The sequence below is a fragment of the Heterodontus francisci genome, chromosome 13, assembly GCF_036365525.1.
Source record: "Heterodontus francisci isolate sHetFra1 chromosome 13, sHetFra1.hap1, whole genome shotgun sequence".
NCBI classification, from domain to species: domain Eukaryota; kingdom Metazoa; phylum Chordata; class Chondrichthyes; order Heterodontiformes; family Heterodontidae; genus Heterodontus; species Heterodontus francisci.
This window is the reverse complement of record NC_090383.1, coordinates 103,506,112-103,523,971: the sequence shown is the minus strand read 5'-3', so window position 1 is coordinate 103,523,971 and position 17,860 is coordinate 103,506,112. Positions and strand designations below refer to the sequence as shown.

The window sequence follows — 17,860 nt, the reverse complement described above, 5'->3', positions numbered from 1 at the left end:
ACTTTGCGATATTTTCACCGTTATTCCTGGGAAATGGAATCCACAACAACTGGAGCCATGAGCAAATGTGCTGTTCTCTTATCAGCTGTATTTTGAAATATAAACTATCCAATTTACATTTTATTTTTAGAGGCAACGGAGACCCTTTTTTTCCCCCCACACGTCTTTAGGAGCTGTTACCCTGTTCTTTTTCTGCCCACTACTTTTTGGAGTACAGCGCTGGATGGAAATATAAATAGGGGTGCTCAGTGCCAGGAGGCCACTGTGCCCTCGCAACTATTGCTGCAATGTTAAAGTGCTTAATCACTTCCAGTTTAGGTACATTACCGACAACAGGAGAGTTCCCTCTACTCGGCACCAAAAATATACCTTAGTCCCAACCTCAAAAAGCCAACCATTACTGAACAAACGTGGTATTTTCACTTCCCATACAGTGCACAAACAGGGCTGTAATGGAAGGCGGACTAGGATACACTATGTATGACCACATTTTAATGTTTGGAACTAAGAGTTTGCCCACTCATTGGCAACATGTAATCCAGGATATACTGAGTACCCCGCTTTTTAATTTATGGAGGCTTAGAAAGAAATGAAGAATAAATTTCCTGATACATAGAGCTTTATGGAGCCCTTGGGATGTCTTGTCTTTAACTTTGCATATATTTAACTCCTTTTTAAGTGTAGTCACTGTAAGTATGTAAGCAAATGTGGAAGCCAGTTTGTACACAGTGAGATTCCACAAACAGTAACTGAAATGTTCACAAGGAGTTCTTTCAGCCCACTGAGTATGTGTCAGTTCTTTGCGAGAACAATCCCAAACTAATCCCACTGCACTGCTCCCTCCTTACAGTTGTGCATCTCATCCCTGGTATTATCCTTTGTGCAGGGAGTGGTTGAAACAGAGACAATGCATCTTTTAGTGAAAATAAGTTTTTTTTTATATAATTACCTGGTCTCAGGAGATGGGCAATGCTGGCAGGATCCCATTATTTGCCCATCCCTCAAGAGAAAAAGGCAATGGGGAAACCTCTCCTTCCCCCAAACACAGACTATTCCATGAATAATATTTACTAATAATGACAACCACAGAGCTACTTTTACAGCCTGTCTGGTGTAAATGGAGTGGTACAGCTAAAAGATATCGAGTCACTTGTAGGCCCATTTATGCTGCTGCTATTTTGGGTGGTCTCAAGTCGGCTAGTGTTTTAGGTGAGAGGCTACTTTAACTATGAAAATCAGGGTTGTCTGATGCACTTTGGGACACTGCTTGAAAATGTGAAGTACAATGATTGGATTCTTTTTTTTTTTTACTGGCGTTGAGTTGCCCAACAAGTGGTCCTTAATGAGATTGCAGGAGGCCACTCAAAACTACCTGAATTTTTTTTTGTGGGACCAAGAGGAACAGGAATTCCCCCCCCCCCACCCCCACATCTTTTTCTAAGAATATGTTGCTACTTCTCAAAACGAACGGAGGGTACACAACTCTCCATTCTCCTTTGCAGAAATCTGCTCCTGAGGGGGAGAAGGTTAATAGCCTGTTCCAAGGCCATCAATACTGCTCTTGCTCTTCACTAGGAATTATTTAGAACTGCATGGTAGAAACAATTCCTTGATTTTTATCTCTGCCCTGTGCTATACTTCTTCCCTACACCTTCCCACAAACATTGGCTGAGATTAGGAACTCAATATAGTGAAAATGAACTTGCAGTATGACCCCGAGCTTCCGGTTACTTGCCATTTCATCCCCCCCCCCCACTACCACCACCACCACCACCACCACCACCACCCGCTGCTCTCATGCCCACATATCTTTCCTGGGATTGCTGCAGTGTTCCAGTGAACATCAATGCAAGCTTGAGGAACAGCATCTCATTTACTGATTAGCAAGCTACAGTCTGCCGGACTGAACATCGAAAGCATGACGGGGGCCCCTCCCCCTTTTTATTTTCAGTTATTTTTTTATTTTTTCTTTATTTTTTCTTTTTATTTTATTTTACTTTGTTTCATCATTCATTTTTCTTACCATGTGCCTGCCCACTGTTTTTTTTCATGTTTATGCTTTAGGCCAGGGCTGTTCATTTTTCTGTCCATTCACACCACATTGCCGGGTAGATGCCAGTGTTGTCGCTATACTGGAACAGCTTGGCTAGGGGTGCGGCAAGTTCTGAAGCACAGGTCTTCAGTACTATTGCCGGAATATTGTCAGGACCCACAGCCTTTGCAGTATCCGGCCTTCAGTCATTTCTTGATATCATGCGGAGTGAATCAAATTGGCTGAAGACTGGCATCTGTGATACTGGGGACTTCAGGAGGAGGCCGAGATGGATCATCAGCTCGGCACTTCTGGCTGAAGATTGTTCAAATGCTTCAGCCTTATCTTTCGCACTGATGTGCTGGGCTCCCCCATCATTGAGGATGGGGATATTTGTGGATCCACCTCCTCCAGTTAGTTGTTTAATTGTCCACCACAATTCATGGCTGGATGTGACAGGACTGCTGAGCTTAGATCGGATCTGTTGGTTATAGGATCGCTTAGCTCTGTCTATTGCATGCTGCTTATGCAGTTTTGCACGTAAGTAGTCCTGTGTTGTAGCTTCACCAGGTTGACACCTCATTTTGAGGTATGCCTGGTGCTGCTCCTGGCATGCCCTCCTTCACTCTTCATTGAACCAGGGTTGGTCTCCTGGCTTGTCGGTAATGGTAGAGTGGGGGATATGCCGGGCCATGAGGTTACAGATTGTGGTTGAGTACAATTCTGCTGCTGCTGATGGCCCACAGCGCCTCATGGATGTCTAGTTTTGCATTGCTAGGTCTGTTCGAAATCTATCCCATTTAGCACGGTGATAGTGCCACACAACACGATGGACGGTATCCTCAACTGAAGGCGGGACTTCGTCTCCACAAGGACTGTGCGGTGGTCACTCCTACCAATACAGTCATGGACAGAAGCATCCGCAGCAGGCAGATTGGTGAGGACAAGGTCAAGTATGTTTTCCCCTCGTGTTGGTTCCCCCACCACCTGCCGCAGACCCAGTCTCGCAGCTATGTCCTTTAGTAATGGAAAATGTTTAATCAAAAAAACAGTTCAGCCTAAAGCCACCTTCACAGAAGCCCATGTTGACCTCCACAACCAGACAAACACTTCAGTGATGATGAGAGGTGGCTTTAAAGAGACTCATAAAGGAGGAAAGGAAGGTAGAGAGGTGGAGGGGTTTAGAGAGGGAATCCCTGAGTGTGGGTTCTAGATGGCTGAAAGAGTTCAGGGGGCTTGTAGGACAGGAGGAAGCTACAGAAATTTGCCCGGATAGCTCAGTCAGTAGAGCATCAGACTTTTAATCGGAGGGTCCAGGGTTCATGTCCCTGTTCGGGCGCTAGTATTTTGGGCGGCACAGTGGCGCAGTGGTTAGCACCGCAGCCTCATAGCTCCAGGGACCCGGGTTCGATTCTGGGTACTGCCTGTGCGGAGTTTGCAAGTTCTCCCTGTGTCTGCGTGGGTTTTCGCCGGGTGCTCCGGTTTCCTCCCACATCCAAAGATTTGCAGGTGATAGGTAAATTGGCCGTTGTAAATTGCCCCTAGTGTAGGGAGGCGATAGGGAATATGGGATTACTGTAGGGTTAGTATAAATGGGTGGTTGCTGGTTGGCACAGACTCGGTGGGCCGAAGGGCCTGTTTCAGTGCTGTATCTCTAAATAAATAAAAATAAATAAAAAAGGGAGTGGACTCAGATATGAGAATTTTAAATTTGGAGTCAATGGAGGGCTGCTATCTAATGCAGGTAAGCATGGACAGAAGTGATAAGTGAGTGGATCCTGGGCTACAATAGGACACAGGCAACAAAGCATTGGATGAGCTGACGTTTAAGAGGCGTGGACAATGGGAGGTTCATCAGGAGAGCAATGGGATAGTCGAATCTGTAGGTGCCAAAGCTGTGAATGAGTGTTTCAGAAGCAGCAGAGGCAGATGACATTATGCAGATGGAACTTTCTGATGAAGAGTATGAGATTGTAAGCACAACTCATAGTTGAATAGGATGCCAAGACTGTGAACAGACTTGCTTGACCTTAGACAATGGCTGGGAAAGGGATGGAATCCTGGAGGAGGGGACAGAGTTGCGAGGAGACAAAGATAATAGCTTTGGTCTCCTCAATTTATAACTGAAGAACAAACAGCCTGAAAACACAAAGGCATTGTAGGAATTAAGAACAGAGCTGGAACTGGATATTGTCAGCGTATGTATGGAACTTGACCCATGTTTGCAGATGATGTTGGCACAGGGCAGTAGGTACAGTCTCCATTGCCTATGACGTACACGTTCGTGCTAACACAACTTGCCCGCTATACACATTGTAACTAAATTCATATAAATTGTCCATTCAACATTGTTATTTGCCCAAACTATTTGGTGCAACAAGATTCCACTATAATAAAAACAGAAAATGCTGAATATACTCAGCAGGTCTGGCAGCATCTATGGCGAGAGAAACAAAGTTAACGTTTCAGGTCAATGACCTATTGTCGGAACCGCAGATTCCATGCACTTGCAAATGAACTGTTTCATATTTCAAGGCAAGCTCCAGTGCTTCAATAAATCCCTTTGGATTTAAAGAAGATTAAGTATGCAGAGCAATTACACCTTAACGAGGTGCGACCTACTGACTGACAGTCATTGTTACTGCAGAGAGTGCAAGCTGTAACCCAACTCTCTTAGGGGTTATTAAGTATAATAGATAAATGCACCTTAATGAGGTGTGGCCACTCACTGAACACCTGTTTCTGCCTGAAATAACTGGTATGCTTAACACACTGTAAGTAGCGACTTTGTAATTGAGAGTAATCATAATGGAAAATGGTTTGTGCTATTTGCCCAATTTAAGCATGGATGGTTTGGTGGGAGGGGGGATTGTTTGAGAGAAAGAAAGACTTTTGCTTATTTTGCACCTTTCATGATCTCAGGTCATCCTAAACCACTTTACAGCCAATTAAGTACTTTTTTGAAGCGTGGTCACTGTTGTAATGTTGGAAACACAGCTGCCAATTTGCACACAAGATCCCACAAATAACAATGAGATAATGACCAGATATGTTTTTATTTATTTCCAAAATATACTTTATTCATAAAAATCTGTAAAAATTACATTCCCAAACAGTTTAAAACAGCATCAAGTCAAAAAATACAAACAGTGCAAAGATGATCAGTTTCCTTCAATACAATCATGAGTTACCTCACAACCCTTCCATTTCATTGTCATGCCATGTACATTTTTACATTTACAGCACATAAAATTTTCCCGATATAGTTCGAGGGGTTTCCCATGGATCCAGCCCCTCAGTTCAGCTTAGTGGGGGGATCTTACACTGTGGTCTTTCCCCATTGAGCCTTTGCTGCGGCTGCCCCAAGCTTTAGTGCGTCCCTCAGCACGTCGTCCTGGACCTTGGAATGTGCCAGTCTGCAACATTCGGTGGTGGACAACTCTTTGCGCTGGAAGACCAGCAAGTTTCGGGCAGACCAAAGGGCGTCTTTCACCGAATTGATAGTCCTCCAGCAGCAGTTGATGTTTGTCTCGGTGTGCGTCCCTGGGAACAGCCCGTAGAGCACAGACTCCTGTGTTACAGAGCTGCTTGGGATGAACCTCGACAAAAACCACTGCATCTCTTTCCACACCTGCTTTGCAAAGACACATTCCAGGAGGAGGTGGGCAACCGTCTCTTCCCCACCACAGCCACCGCGGGGGCATTGAGCGGAGGGGGTGAGACTTCGGGTGTGCATGAAGGATCTGACGGGGAGGGCCCTTCTCACCACCAGCCAAGCTACGTCTTGGTGCTTGTTTGAACAGATATGTTTTTAGTGATGTTGGTTGAGAGATAAATATTGTCTGGGACATTGTGCAAAACTCCCTGTTCTTCTTTAAATAGTCCCATAAGATCTTTTATGTACACCTGAGAGGGCAGATGGGACCTCAGTTTAACGTCTCATTGCAAATGGAATTTTGTCCTTCATTGCTAAAGGGATTGAGTTTAAAAGCAGAGAGGTTATGTTGCAGCTGTATAAGGTACTGGTGAGGCCGCACTTGGAGTACTGTGTGCCGTTTTGGTCTCCTTACTTGAGAAAGGATGTACTGGCACTGGAGAGGGTGCAGAGGAGGTTCACTAGGTTGATTCCGGAGTTGAGGGGGTTGGCTTATGAGGAGAGACTGAGTAGATTGGGATTATATTCATTGGAATTCAGAAGAATGAGGGGGGGATCTTATAGAAACATATAAAATCATGAAGGGAATAGATAAGATACAAGTGGAGAGTATGTTTCCACTGGCAGGTGAAGCTAGGACAAGAGGGCATAGCCTCAAGATTAGAGGGAGCAGATTTAGGACTGAATTAAGAAGGAACTTCTTCACCCAGAGGGTTGTTAATCTATGGAATTCCTTGCCCAGTGAAGTAGTTGACGCTTCTTCAGTAAACGTTTTTAAAGCTAAGGTAGATATCTTTTTGAATAATAAAGGAATTAAGGGATACGGTGAGAACGCGGGTAAGTAGATCTGAGTCCACGAAAAGATCAGCCATGATCTTATTGAATGGCGGAGCAGGCTCGAGGGGCCGGACGGCCTACTCCTGCTCCTACTTCTTATGATCTTATGATCTGAAAGACGACAACTCCCACAGCTCAATTAATAAATTTAAATCTGAGATTGATAGATTTTTGCTGGTCTCCTGGTGCTTGCCCAATCCTGATTTCCTTTCTATCTAAACTGTGCAGTTCTGCTTGCCTCTCTCCGCCTCTTGTTCTCTCAACCCCTCCTGCCCAGCGCCCAGCTCCCCCCTCTCAGTCTCCCTGTCTGTATGCAGCAGTGGCAGCATGCAGAAAAGTGACTGTGCATGTACATTGAATTCGCCACTCTCTGGGGAACAAGAGTGACTGACAGGGCATCGTGGCCCCCATATCCATTGCAGCTTTTGTATGGAAAAGTGACCTAGTACTCTGCACTTCCTGTGAAGATGCAGCAATAGTCACTGCCAAATTCATGAACTCACTACACACTCCAGAGTGCTTTCACAAACTGTGGAGTGTTTCTGGAAGCCAGTCAATGCACCCAGAATCTTGGTGTGAAAGCCCATCAGCATTTTCTGTATGTCACCTCATCAAGGTCCTTATCCAAGTTCACTGTAGCGGAACTTGTCTGTGACTTCACCATCCAGTGGTTGGCAAACAAACCATCCCTTAGCCCTGGCATGGCAGCATGTGACTCACCAATTCTATACTAGTCTGCAAGGTACATGCCGTGCCAGTATCTGAGCTGGTGGGTACAGGTGTCAGAACAAGTCATAGAGTCCTGGGCCTGTTGTGGCTCGGATGGTAGCAGTTCTTAGGTATCTGAAAGCAGAAAAGCAGAAGGGGAAGTTTGATGTGAGGGAAGGTTGGGGAGTTGGTTGGAGTGGGGTGGGGGTGGTGGTGGGGGAGGGATGCAGTTGTTGGCTGTGGAAACAAAAGATCTATGGTCACCATCTGGAGCACACTCATTATTGTGCCAGATAGCAGAATGAGAGTGAGCTGGGAGTTGAAAACGTACAAATTAGAAGCAGAAGTAGGCCACTCTGCCCTTCACGCCTGCTCCGCCATTCAATAAGTTCATGGCTGAACTGATTATTCCACATTCCCGCCTACCCCCGATAACCTTCCACCCCCTTGCTTATCAAGAATCTATCTACCTCTGCCTTAAAAATATTCAAAGACTCTGCTTCCATCGCCTTTTGAAGAGAATTCCAAAGACTCACGACCCTCTGAGAGAAAAAAATGTCGTCTCATCTCTGTTTTCCTTTTTTAGAATTCCACCATAGCATTCAACAGGAAGCCTCCTGTAATTAAGTGCAGCTTCCCTTTAAGAGGGATAGACTGCCTTTAAGAACAGAAGGCTGGCTGCACCACCTGCTATCAGCAAAAAGCTGCTCTGTGCCCTGCTGAGTGGAGGCAACCAGCAGCACACAGATGCAAGCAGCAATGTGGAAGCCACTCGGCCCAATGCTACCATCAGATAAATGACATGGAAGCAACAAATTTACGTTGGGCTTGCCCCATTAGAACAGATTGTGAATCACAATCTGCACCCAGAAAACGGGGCAAACCAATTTGCCTTGCATGTGAATCATAGATTTTTTTAGGCTAAAATTTTAAATTAGGCAGAAAATTCTGTGGGGCTCGCTGATCTCTGCACCTGAAAATTCCTGATATGTCCTCTGGGATGCAAAGTTCCATGTCAGGAGGGCAAATTTGTAAAATCTACCTTATACTAAAGTAAAAAGAGGGACAAATAGAAACTTTTCCCCCTTGGTAGTAAAGATGACTACAGTCATTTCATCAGAATGAGTTGGAATCCAACAATTCACATAGAATGATGCTTAATTCTTAGAGTGTTTATATTTTTCACTAAAATGTGCCACGGGGAGGAAGCATAAAATACTATCTCTAAATCTGCAGCACAGTGAAAATAAGTACTTCCACCACCTAACATTTTTCCATTTAGTGGTGTTATAACCAGTGCAGTATTTTTTGAATGCCTTGTTATTCATTACTAATGAGTCATTAATTCCCCTGCTCCTCTCCAAAATATCAGCATGTAAACGACAACTGGTGCAAGGTCATTTAGCTCCACCGAGCAGCCCAGTGCCTGACAGAACACAGACCTTCTTTCTTCTTGCTCTTCCCCCTGCTCCCCCCCCCAGACACCAGCGCCCCCCACTGCCCCATTCACTTGCTCAAAGACTGTTACATGTCTAACTTTTGCCAGTTCTGATGAAGGGTCTCTCTCTCTCGCTCTCTCTGTACAGATGCTGCCGGACCTACTGAGTATTTCCACCACTTTCTGTTCTCATGCCTGATAGGAACTTGAAACTGGCACAGATCTATGACTGCATCTGTTATGTTGTAAATGCTCTCTTTTTAGGTCCCTGCACACTACTTCCAAGCTAAGAAGCCTCTACAAATAGTGTTACAGCTAGATCGAGAGAAAAATCCCAGGGGGCCTTATTCTCCACTTTTTCCTCCCTCTCGGAGGCAAATCACTTTCTTTTCCTGGCTCTTTGGAATCTCAGTTACTTGAAACAAATGCAGGGTGCAGTCAGGTACTAACCAACCAAGTCTAATTATGAAGGCTTTTGATAGTTTCTCCTTCTTCACTCTGTTACTAGTGGTGGAGAGTCAGTAACCAGAGGACATAGATTAAAGGTCATTGGCTAAAGAACGGAGATGGGGAGACACTTGTTTTTAAATACACTGAGTAATTATGATCTGGAATGCACTGCCTAAAAGGGAATTGTATACTTAGAAAGGAAAAATATTTGAAGGGCTATAGGAAAAGAGCAGGCTAGTGGGATTAATCAGATAGCTCTTTCAAAGAGCCAACATAGGCATGATGGGCCAAATAATCTCCTCCGTGCTGTAAGATTCTATGACATCCTTTCATTCAGAATCCAGATGTTAGAGTGGGATGGAGGGGTAAATTTGGCTTGGTGTGATATTAACACCTTCTCATCTGATCCTGAAACAGATGGAGTACTTCCTTCAGCAGAAGCCAACATAATATCTGCACATACCTGATGGAAGCAACGCTCGAGTTAGAGGGTTTGCATTGTGCAAAAGATAGAGCTAACCAGGAAAAGAGACAAGTCAGCCCTACAAATCCTTACTTTTTCTTCAATAAACTAAACCAAATAAGTTGTTAAAATTAACACACAAAACAAAAAGAAAATGTAAAGTTCTGCACCCTAAAATGCAACAACTAATGGTGCAGACATCCCTGTTCCTACGTCTACTGGATCATTCGGAAGAGTAAACACAGGAAAATCATACAGGATGGTGGGAGCAGATTCCCTTAATAGATTAAGAACAGAAAATGCTAGAAATATTCAGCAGGTCAGGCAGCATCTGTGGAGAAACAGTTAACATTTCAGGTCGTTAACCTTTCTGATGTTCTAATGAAACAGTGTACAACAATAGATATGATTCCCCAATTAGACAACATTTGCTAAATAATCCACAGTGTGCTAAGAATTACACTGACAACCAATTTAAGATTGTCAGTAGGGCTCGCAGTGTGGCGCATGTGAGCGTACTGGAAACTACATATATTAATACACAGGGCCCTCCTCTTTGCAGACAGAAAAAAAGAATATGTACAAACATTGCGCCTGTTTCAGCGGAACAAAATAAGTGACAGCCATTCGCTGGCTCATTCCGTAGAGCAAAGCCTTGACCAATCAGAGTCAAGCTGCCTGGTTTAAATTTCAAACAACGCTTGGCAGTTAACTGTCAGTCACCATAAATTGGTGCATTCTCCATGGCAACACCTCATCCAATTAGAGTTCACTTGCCAACCAATCAGCACTCTCTTCTCAAGCAGTATAAGTTGTTGTTTTCCCTTACATTGGTTATTCTCGTGATTGTCCTGATGAGTGCAAGACTTCGACAACATGTCTCTATTTTCAGAAATACTCAAGTTCTGTACTACCAAACGACTATTCCTGTATTTGAAACACTCACATGATAAATAGCCCAAGCTTCAGAAACAGAAAACTCTGCTGCATTATATTTAGATAATTTTTAGGGTCCATGCACTGCTTGCCAAAACATTTCTCAGTTATATTCAGTAATTTATTGAGCATCTGAAGGCAGTCTAATTGCTTTCCCTCTCTGCCAACCCACTTCTTTCAAATGTTGTTTTTGGTTTCTGCATCAGTAAGCAGAGTTAGGGAGCGAGTTCCTGGAAGCAGGTATAACATCCCAGAAGGTTCTGTCACTGATGAGGGATGTCCAGCAGGGCAACATCAGTGGATCAAAGGTTGTAGCTGGGATGTAGGACTATAGATGGTTGCAGAGACGGGCAAGGGTGAAGCCATGAAAGGATTTGCGGATGGGGATTTTAAATTCAGTGCACAATGGGGCTTGGAGCTATTACAGTTCAGCGAAGACAATACTGCAATTTTTAAGTAATTAAAGTAAAAAGCATTTAAAGAATGGTGTTTGACATGGATTTATATCAATATCAACTGAATGTGAGAGCAACTGCTGCAAATAATTCCGGTTAAATGCAGTGGATTAGGAGGATGATAATACTCAGTGTGCTGTAGTTATTATTAGGTGTCATATCCATTCTAATCCTAAAGACATCAACAGCTGTTACAAACTCCCCTGTCACATACTGGAGTAACAATATGAACATGCTGGTATCAGATTCATTATATATCGTAACTGTATTCTGCTGTAATTGCTGAATACAAAACTAAAAAATGGTTTTCATCAGCAGCTTTTTACCATGACTTTTGAACTTTATCAGAAAACTGATACAAATAGTTTACTCATGACCAGTGTACACAAAAGCTTGTCCTATTTGTCAAGGAATAATTGCATCTATTCTCAATCCTTTTTAAGTTATTGCAATCGTGCTATTATTGATACCTGTGAAAAAGGTCGCTTTGCATTAGTGTGCGCAAGATGTAACATGCGAGCTGGAATCTATTCTAATTCATTTGGCTGACAGTGACTTGTACTTTTGTTACCACATGTGTGGAGTTCGTAAATAACTTTAAAGACTTGGTTCTACTTAATATTTATCTGAAGTAACAGAATGACGGGCACTTGGACTTTAAAAAAAAAATTACCGACCTTTCTCTGCTGCTTCTCCCAAGCAGGGTCCAGCAGGAGGTCTCTGTCCCAGTCGTCCTCCTGCATCATGTACTCCTCCAGCTCGCTCTCATAGTTGTGGTGATTATAATGCACGGTTTCTTCTACCTCGGTCATCGTATGGCTTTGGACGTGGGTCATTGTGGTCATTGCAGCAGCACAAATTGGAATCTTTTGCTATTATTTTTCTTCTCTCTATGCAGGTTAGTTTTGCACTTTACCAGCTTGCTGGTGTTGTTCCCGTTACTAGGAGATTTGCCTCCTCACCTTGCCCCGGGCTGTCAGCAAGCAGCCCAGCGCGTGCCCGCCGCTCTGGTCTAATAGCCACGGTCACGTGAGAGCGCGCCCGCGCCGGGCGGAATGGAATGCGGCGACGGGCACGTGATCCGGGAATGGATACAACGCGCAGGATGGATACAATGCAACCGCAATGTGAAGGTAGGTGGGTTGGGTGGGGAGGGGAGGGGAGTGCCACAGAGCGGCCTCACCTCAGAACTGTCTCTGCCAGTCCAAAAATAAAACACACAGCAATTCAACCTGTGATAGTGCTTTGGGACCTTGACGTTAGAAAAGTTCTAAACTCAACATTTGCAGATGACGGCAAAAATTTGAACTGTGAGGAGGAGAGTGATAGACTTAAAGAGGATATAGAGGGGCTGGTGGAATAGCAGATAAGATTAATGCAGGGAAATATGAAGTGGAACGTTCTGGTAGGAAGAACGAGAAGAGGAGAAAATAAAATAAAGAGCACAATTCTAAATGGGTTGCAGGAACAGAGAGACCTGGGGATGCACAAATTGTTGAAGGTGGCAGGGCAGGAAGAGAAAGTGGTTGAAAAAGCATACGGCATCCTGGGCTTTATAAGTAATGGGGATAGAGTACAAAAGCAAGGAAGTTGTGATGAACCTTTATAAATCTCTGGTTGGGCCTCAGTATTGTGTCCAATTCTGGGCACCGCACTTTAGAAAGGATGTGAAGACCTTAGAGAGGGTGCAGAAAAGATTTACGAGACTGGTTCCAGGGATGAGGGACTTGGATAGATTGGAGAAGCTGGGCTTGTTCTCCTTGGAGAAGAGAAGGTTGAGAGGAGCTTTGATAGAACTGTTAAAAATCAGTAGATAGAAACTGTTCCCATTGGCAGAAGGGTCAGGAACCAGAGAACACCGATTTAAGATGATCGACAAAAGCAGCAATGGTGACATGAGGAAAACAGTGGTTAGGAATGCACTACCTGAGAATGTGGTGGAGGCAGATACGATTGGGGCTTTCAAAACAGAAATATGAATTCTGTAAAGAAAAAAATTGAGAGCTGCTGGGAAAGGGCAAGGGAGTGGGACAAGCCCAGTTGCTCTTTCTGAGAGATGGCATGGACACGACAGGCTGAATGGCCTCCTGTGTGTAACCATTCTATGATTTTACAATTCATTCCTTGCATTCATTTAATGGCTTTCACCCCTATTGTAAATGCTGCACTACCCAAACAATAATTGTGGTATACTTACTGCCTGGTACTGTTCCAGTAAGAATTCTAAATACACTGATGCCTAATTGTGCATTTTTATTGCTGGTGTTTAAAACATATGGATAAATATCTGCAGTAACTAAGGGCAGAGTGTTACGACCAGGTAAGGAAGGGGTCTCAGGCTCCCCTTTCACCCCTTCTCTGGTTTGACCGCAACAGGGTTTATCCTTTTAACACAGTGATTAAGATGCTTTTTAAAAAAATAATAAAAGCTTTTTCAGCTGTATTAATCAAACTGCACCGGGTTACCACTTTTAAATATATCAAAGAATTTTTTTTAAGTAATTTTTTAAAAATGTCACTTTTGTCATTTACCACCTCAGTGATCACTTGCTCCTATTCCTCTAATATAATTGCAAATGAACCAATCAGACAGGTTTTCTTGAGTTTAAACAAGAAAGATGTAAGTTTATTATCTTTATCACTCTAAACTGGTTAAAATGACTAAAAATAAGATATGCATTCACACAAGAGCCACTCACACACACAAAGAGATTACAGAGGGAAAAACAGAGTTGGGAGGTTGGAATAGAGTCCGTAATAAAAATGGAATTTAAATACTGAAGCTTAGACCCAGAGTCCTTAGCTGAAGTTGTAGTCCTGAAGTCCTCGCTGGGCCACGTGCGCGGGTCGGACTTCCTTCTCAGGTTCTGGAAGGCAGAAGAGGGCCTTTATCCTTTTCCCCTAGATGCTGACTGTAAGGATCTGTGGACTTATCTTCCACCAGCTGTAGCTTGAGGCTTCTTTGGATCTCTACTGGAGAGAGAGAGCAGAGCGATGCTGTGTCCTTGATGATTTTAAGTTACTGTCTCCCTTCTGAGTTTTTCAAAGCTGTGCACAAACTCCCAGAGTTGCATAAGTGGTCACATGACATGATCACCTCTTTGTGTTTGAATGAGAATCTTCTGGAATGGTCACTGAAATTCAAGGCTCTCCCCCCAGGCTGTTCAGACATACTTGATGGGGGAAGTTGAATCAGAGAACACCCATTGTTCTGGCTAGGCTGAGTTTATCACATCTGTCTCTAGCCTAGTTCTTTGGTTTTTTCATATGCAAATTGTGCGTGGCCATCTTGGCTGCTAGCTATTCTGTTTTAAAAGTTATTTGTTACAATTTCCAGTAAAAGTCCCAGGCAAAGTTCTACATGATGAAATTAATATTTCCATTTGTCATGTGGGGTTTTCATCACAAGAGCTATTTAGTATATTAGTTTCACATGGAAACAACACTGGAAACTATATTCTAAAATGTCTCCCAGCATTAAAAAGTAATAAATAAAAACAGAAAGTGCTGAAATGTTCAGCAGGTCTGGCAGCATCTGTGGAAAGAGAAGCAGAGTTAATGTTTCAGGTCAGTGACCCTTCTTCAGAACTGGCAAATATAAGAAATGTAAAAGATTTTAAGCAAGGAAAGCGGGGGGTAGGGCAAGAGATAACAAAAGAGAAGGTATTGGTAGGACGAGGTCACAGAATAGCTGACCAGAAGGTCATGGAGCAAAGGCAAACAATACGTTAATGGTGTGCTAAAAGACAAAGCATTAGTACAGATAGGGTGTTAATGGACTGAAAACTGAACAGCCACAAGCACAAACATGAAAAAAACAGTGGGTAGGCACAGTAGAAACAAACTGAACAAACTAAACTAAAATAAACACAAAAAATAAAATAAAAAATAACTAAAGATAAAAGTAAAAGTGTGGTGGGGGGGGGGGGGTGCCCGTCAGAGTTTTTCTGAATTGTACAAACAGTTTGAACTTAGAGTGTCTGTCTGCTCCTGGACTGAGAAGATCTCTCCTGTCTGCTCCCATCTCTTTCTCACAAGCCTCTGAATCCACTAAAAACACATGAACCCCAAGAGAGAAAAGTCTCCTAAAGGGAACAAGGTTTAAGAAGAATACTGGGCCCCAACGAAAAGCAAGATCTACCTACAATCAAGGACTCAACACTGAGCTCGGAGAACCATAACAAAAACTCTTCAGCTATTGCCTCAAACTTTTCCACTTTATTTCTTCTGCTCTTTTCTGTCTCTATTTTCATGTGTGTATCGCATTTGCATGCTAGTGTGGGTGTGTCGCGTATCTGTAGATGTCAACCGAATTAGAGTTTAAAACTTCAAGTTTAATAAATTTCAACTTTTCTTCTTTTAATCTAAGAAAGCCTGTTTGTGCTGGTTTCTTTACCTTATAATTGGAAAGCAGTGAACAAGGATTCACCAAGGGGGAGCTGAAAACACTGTGTTTAAAATTAAACCCTGTTACGGTAAGACCAGGTGAAGGCTGAGAGGAACCCCTATACACCTTCCTCACAGGATTGTAACAATGTTAATTAGGAGTAACCATGTTCTGAATTCAGTAAGTAATAAATTCACAGCTTTGGAAAGCTGACAACTCCATTCATTTCTCCAGAAATGTAGACAATTAAAGGGTTGTCAATATAAGGGTTGTAAAATTGAGGAGACCTTCAGTGATTTCAAGCAAGTTCAATGGCAAAGTTGTTTGGATATAAAGGTCAAGAGAAGATGGTGGTGGTCTCAGGAGGAAATTTGAAAAGGTAACAAAGAATTTTCATCTCATCCATAATCACCAGGTTGAAAATATTATTCAATTTACTTGAATTGTCTAAGGAGATTACCAATCTGGTGGATAAAAATGAGGCAATAGATATTATCTACCTGGAGTTTAAGAGCCATTTGGCAGAGTCCCACGTAACAGGCTGTTTGACAACATGCTTTCTCGTGAGATAAATGCCAAACTATCAACCTGGATTAACATGTGGGTAAAAGGTGGGTAACAAAAGGTGATGTGGGGATTTGTTAAAGTGGACTGGGAGCTAGTGAAGTCACATGGGGATTAGTGTTCTGGTGCTTTTGAATTTTTGAACATTCAGTTCAAAAGGGAATAGCTTAACAAGAGAAGATGGCTTTTTTAGTTACAGGGATTAGGTTGCTAGTTAATTATGATTGTAATGAGCCATAGGCAACAGCAGTCTTTCAGAACTTGCTTCATTGCCTTATTGGAATCAGAGAGCAATTTTCCACAGATGTTCCTGAATTATCTGTAAGATTTTGAATCTGTTTGCTTCTCCTACCACATAGCATGGCTAAGGTGGGTGAACTATATATGAAGTGGAACTTTGACTCCGACTGCTATCTTGACTACACTTCCTCTCACCCTGCTTCTTGTTATGACTCTAATCCATTTTCCCAGTTCCTCTTTCTCTGTCGCATCTGTTCTGATGATGCAACCTTCCATTCTAGTCGTCTTCTTCTTTGGCCTCCTTGTCTCGAGAGACAACGGGTAAGCACCTAGAGGTGGTCAGTGGTTTGTGGAGCAGTGCCTGGAGTGGCTATAAAGGCCAATTCTAGAGTGACAGACTCTTCCACAGGCGCTGCAGGTAAAATTGGTTGTCGGGGCTGTTACACAGTTGGCTCTCTCCTTGCACTTCTGTCTTTTTTCCTGCCAACTGCGAAGTCTCTTCGACTCGCCACTCTATAGCCCTGCTTTATGGCTGTCCGCCAGCTCTGGCGATCACTGGCAACCGACTCCCACAACTTGTGGTCAATGTCACAGGGCTTCATGTCGCGTTTGCAGACTTCTTTAAAGCGGAGACATGGACGGCCAGTGGGTCTGATACCAGTGAAGAGCTCGCTGTACAATGCACCCTTGGGGATCCTGCCATCTTCCATGTGGCTCACATGGCCAAGCCATCTCAAGCGCCACTGGCTCAGTAGGGTGTATATGTTGGCTGCCTCGAGGACTTCTGCGTTGGAGATACGGTCCTGCCACCTGATGCTAAAGATTCTCCGGAGGCAGCGAAGATGGAATGAGTTGAGACATCACTCTTGCCTGACATACGTTGTCCAGGCCTCACTACTGTAGAGCAAGGTACTGAGGACACAGGCTCGATACACTCGGACTTTTGTGTTCCGTGTCAGTGTGCCATTTTCCCACACCCTTTTGGCCAGTCTGGACATAGCATTGGACGCCTTTCCCATGCGCTTGTTGATTTCTGCATCGAGAGACAGGTTACTGGTGATAGTTGAGCCTAGGTAGGTGAACACATGAACCACTTCCAGAGCATGGTCGCCGATATTGATGGATGCAGCATTTCTGACGTCCTCTCCCATGATGTTAGTTTTCTTGAGGCTGATGGTTAGGCCAAATTTGTTGCAGGCAGCTGCAATCCTGTCGATGAGTCTCTGCAGACACTCTTCTGTGTGGGATGTTAACGCAGCATCGTCAGCAAAGAGGAGTTCCCTGATGAGGACTTTCCGTACTTTGGTCTTCGCTCTAAGATGGGCAAGGTTGAACAACCTGCCCCCTGATCTTGTGTGGAGGAAAATTCCTTCTTCTGAAGACTTGAACGCATGTGAGAGCAGCAGTGAGAAGAAGATCCCAAACAGTGTAGGTGCGAGAACACAGCCCGGTTTCACACCACTCAGGATAGGAAAGGGGTCTGATGATGCACTGCTATGCTGAATTGTGCCTTTCATATTGTCATGGAATGAGGTGATGATACTTAGTAGCTTTGGTGGACATCTTTGCTAGTAGTCTGGAGAGACCACGTCTGCTGACGAGGCCAAAGGCTTTGGTGAGATCAATGAAAGCAACGTAGAGGGGCATCTGTTGTTCGCGGCATTTCTCCTGTAGCTGGCGAAGGGAGAACAGCAT

At 43.7% G+C, this 17,860-nt stretch overlaps 2 protein-coding genes and 1 non-coding gene across 6 annotated transcripts in view; 2 read left to right on the top strand and 1 right to left on the bottom strand.

Moving 5' to 3' along the window:
- LOC137376540 (alpha-actinin-2-like) overlaps positions 1 to 12,017 on the bottom strand; it is a 113,722-nt gene extending 101,705 nt beyond the window's left edge. Inside the window, exon 1 of one of the 2 annotated variants that reach the window (XR_010976272.1) lies at positions 11,652 to 12,017. Coding sequence is in view for 1 of the 2 variants with exons in the window: in XM_068045292.1 (XP_067901393.1) it covers positions 11,652 to 11,819 (168 nt within the window). In the remaining variant the exon portion in view is untranslated. The remainder of the gene's footprint in view (positions 1 to 11,651) is intronic. The other variant, XM_068045292.1, reaches the window with a different exon arrangement.
- Positions 3,299 to 3,371, top strand: trnak-uuu (transfer RNA lysine (anticodon UUU)). Its single transcript has one exon. It is a non-coding gene; the product is annotated as a tRNA-Lys (tRNA).
- The window catches only part of lgals8a (galectin 8a), a 34,493-nt gene continuing 28,642 nt past the window's right edge, over positions 12,010 to 17,860 (top strand). For 2 of the 3 annotated variants that reach the window (XM_068045294.1, XM_068045296.1), the window contains exon 1: positions 12,011 to 12,107. In XM_068045294.1, coding sequence (XP_067901395.1) covers positions 12,030 to 12,107 — 78 coding nt within the window. In that variant the 5' untranslated portion in view covers positions 12,011 to 12,029. Of the gene's footprint in view, positions 12,108 to 17,860 lie in introns of all 3 variants that reach the window. The other variant, XM_068045293.1, reaches the window with a different exon arrangement.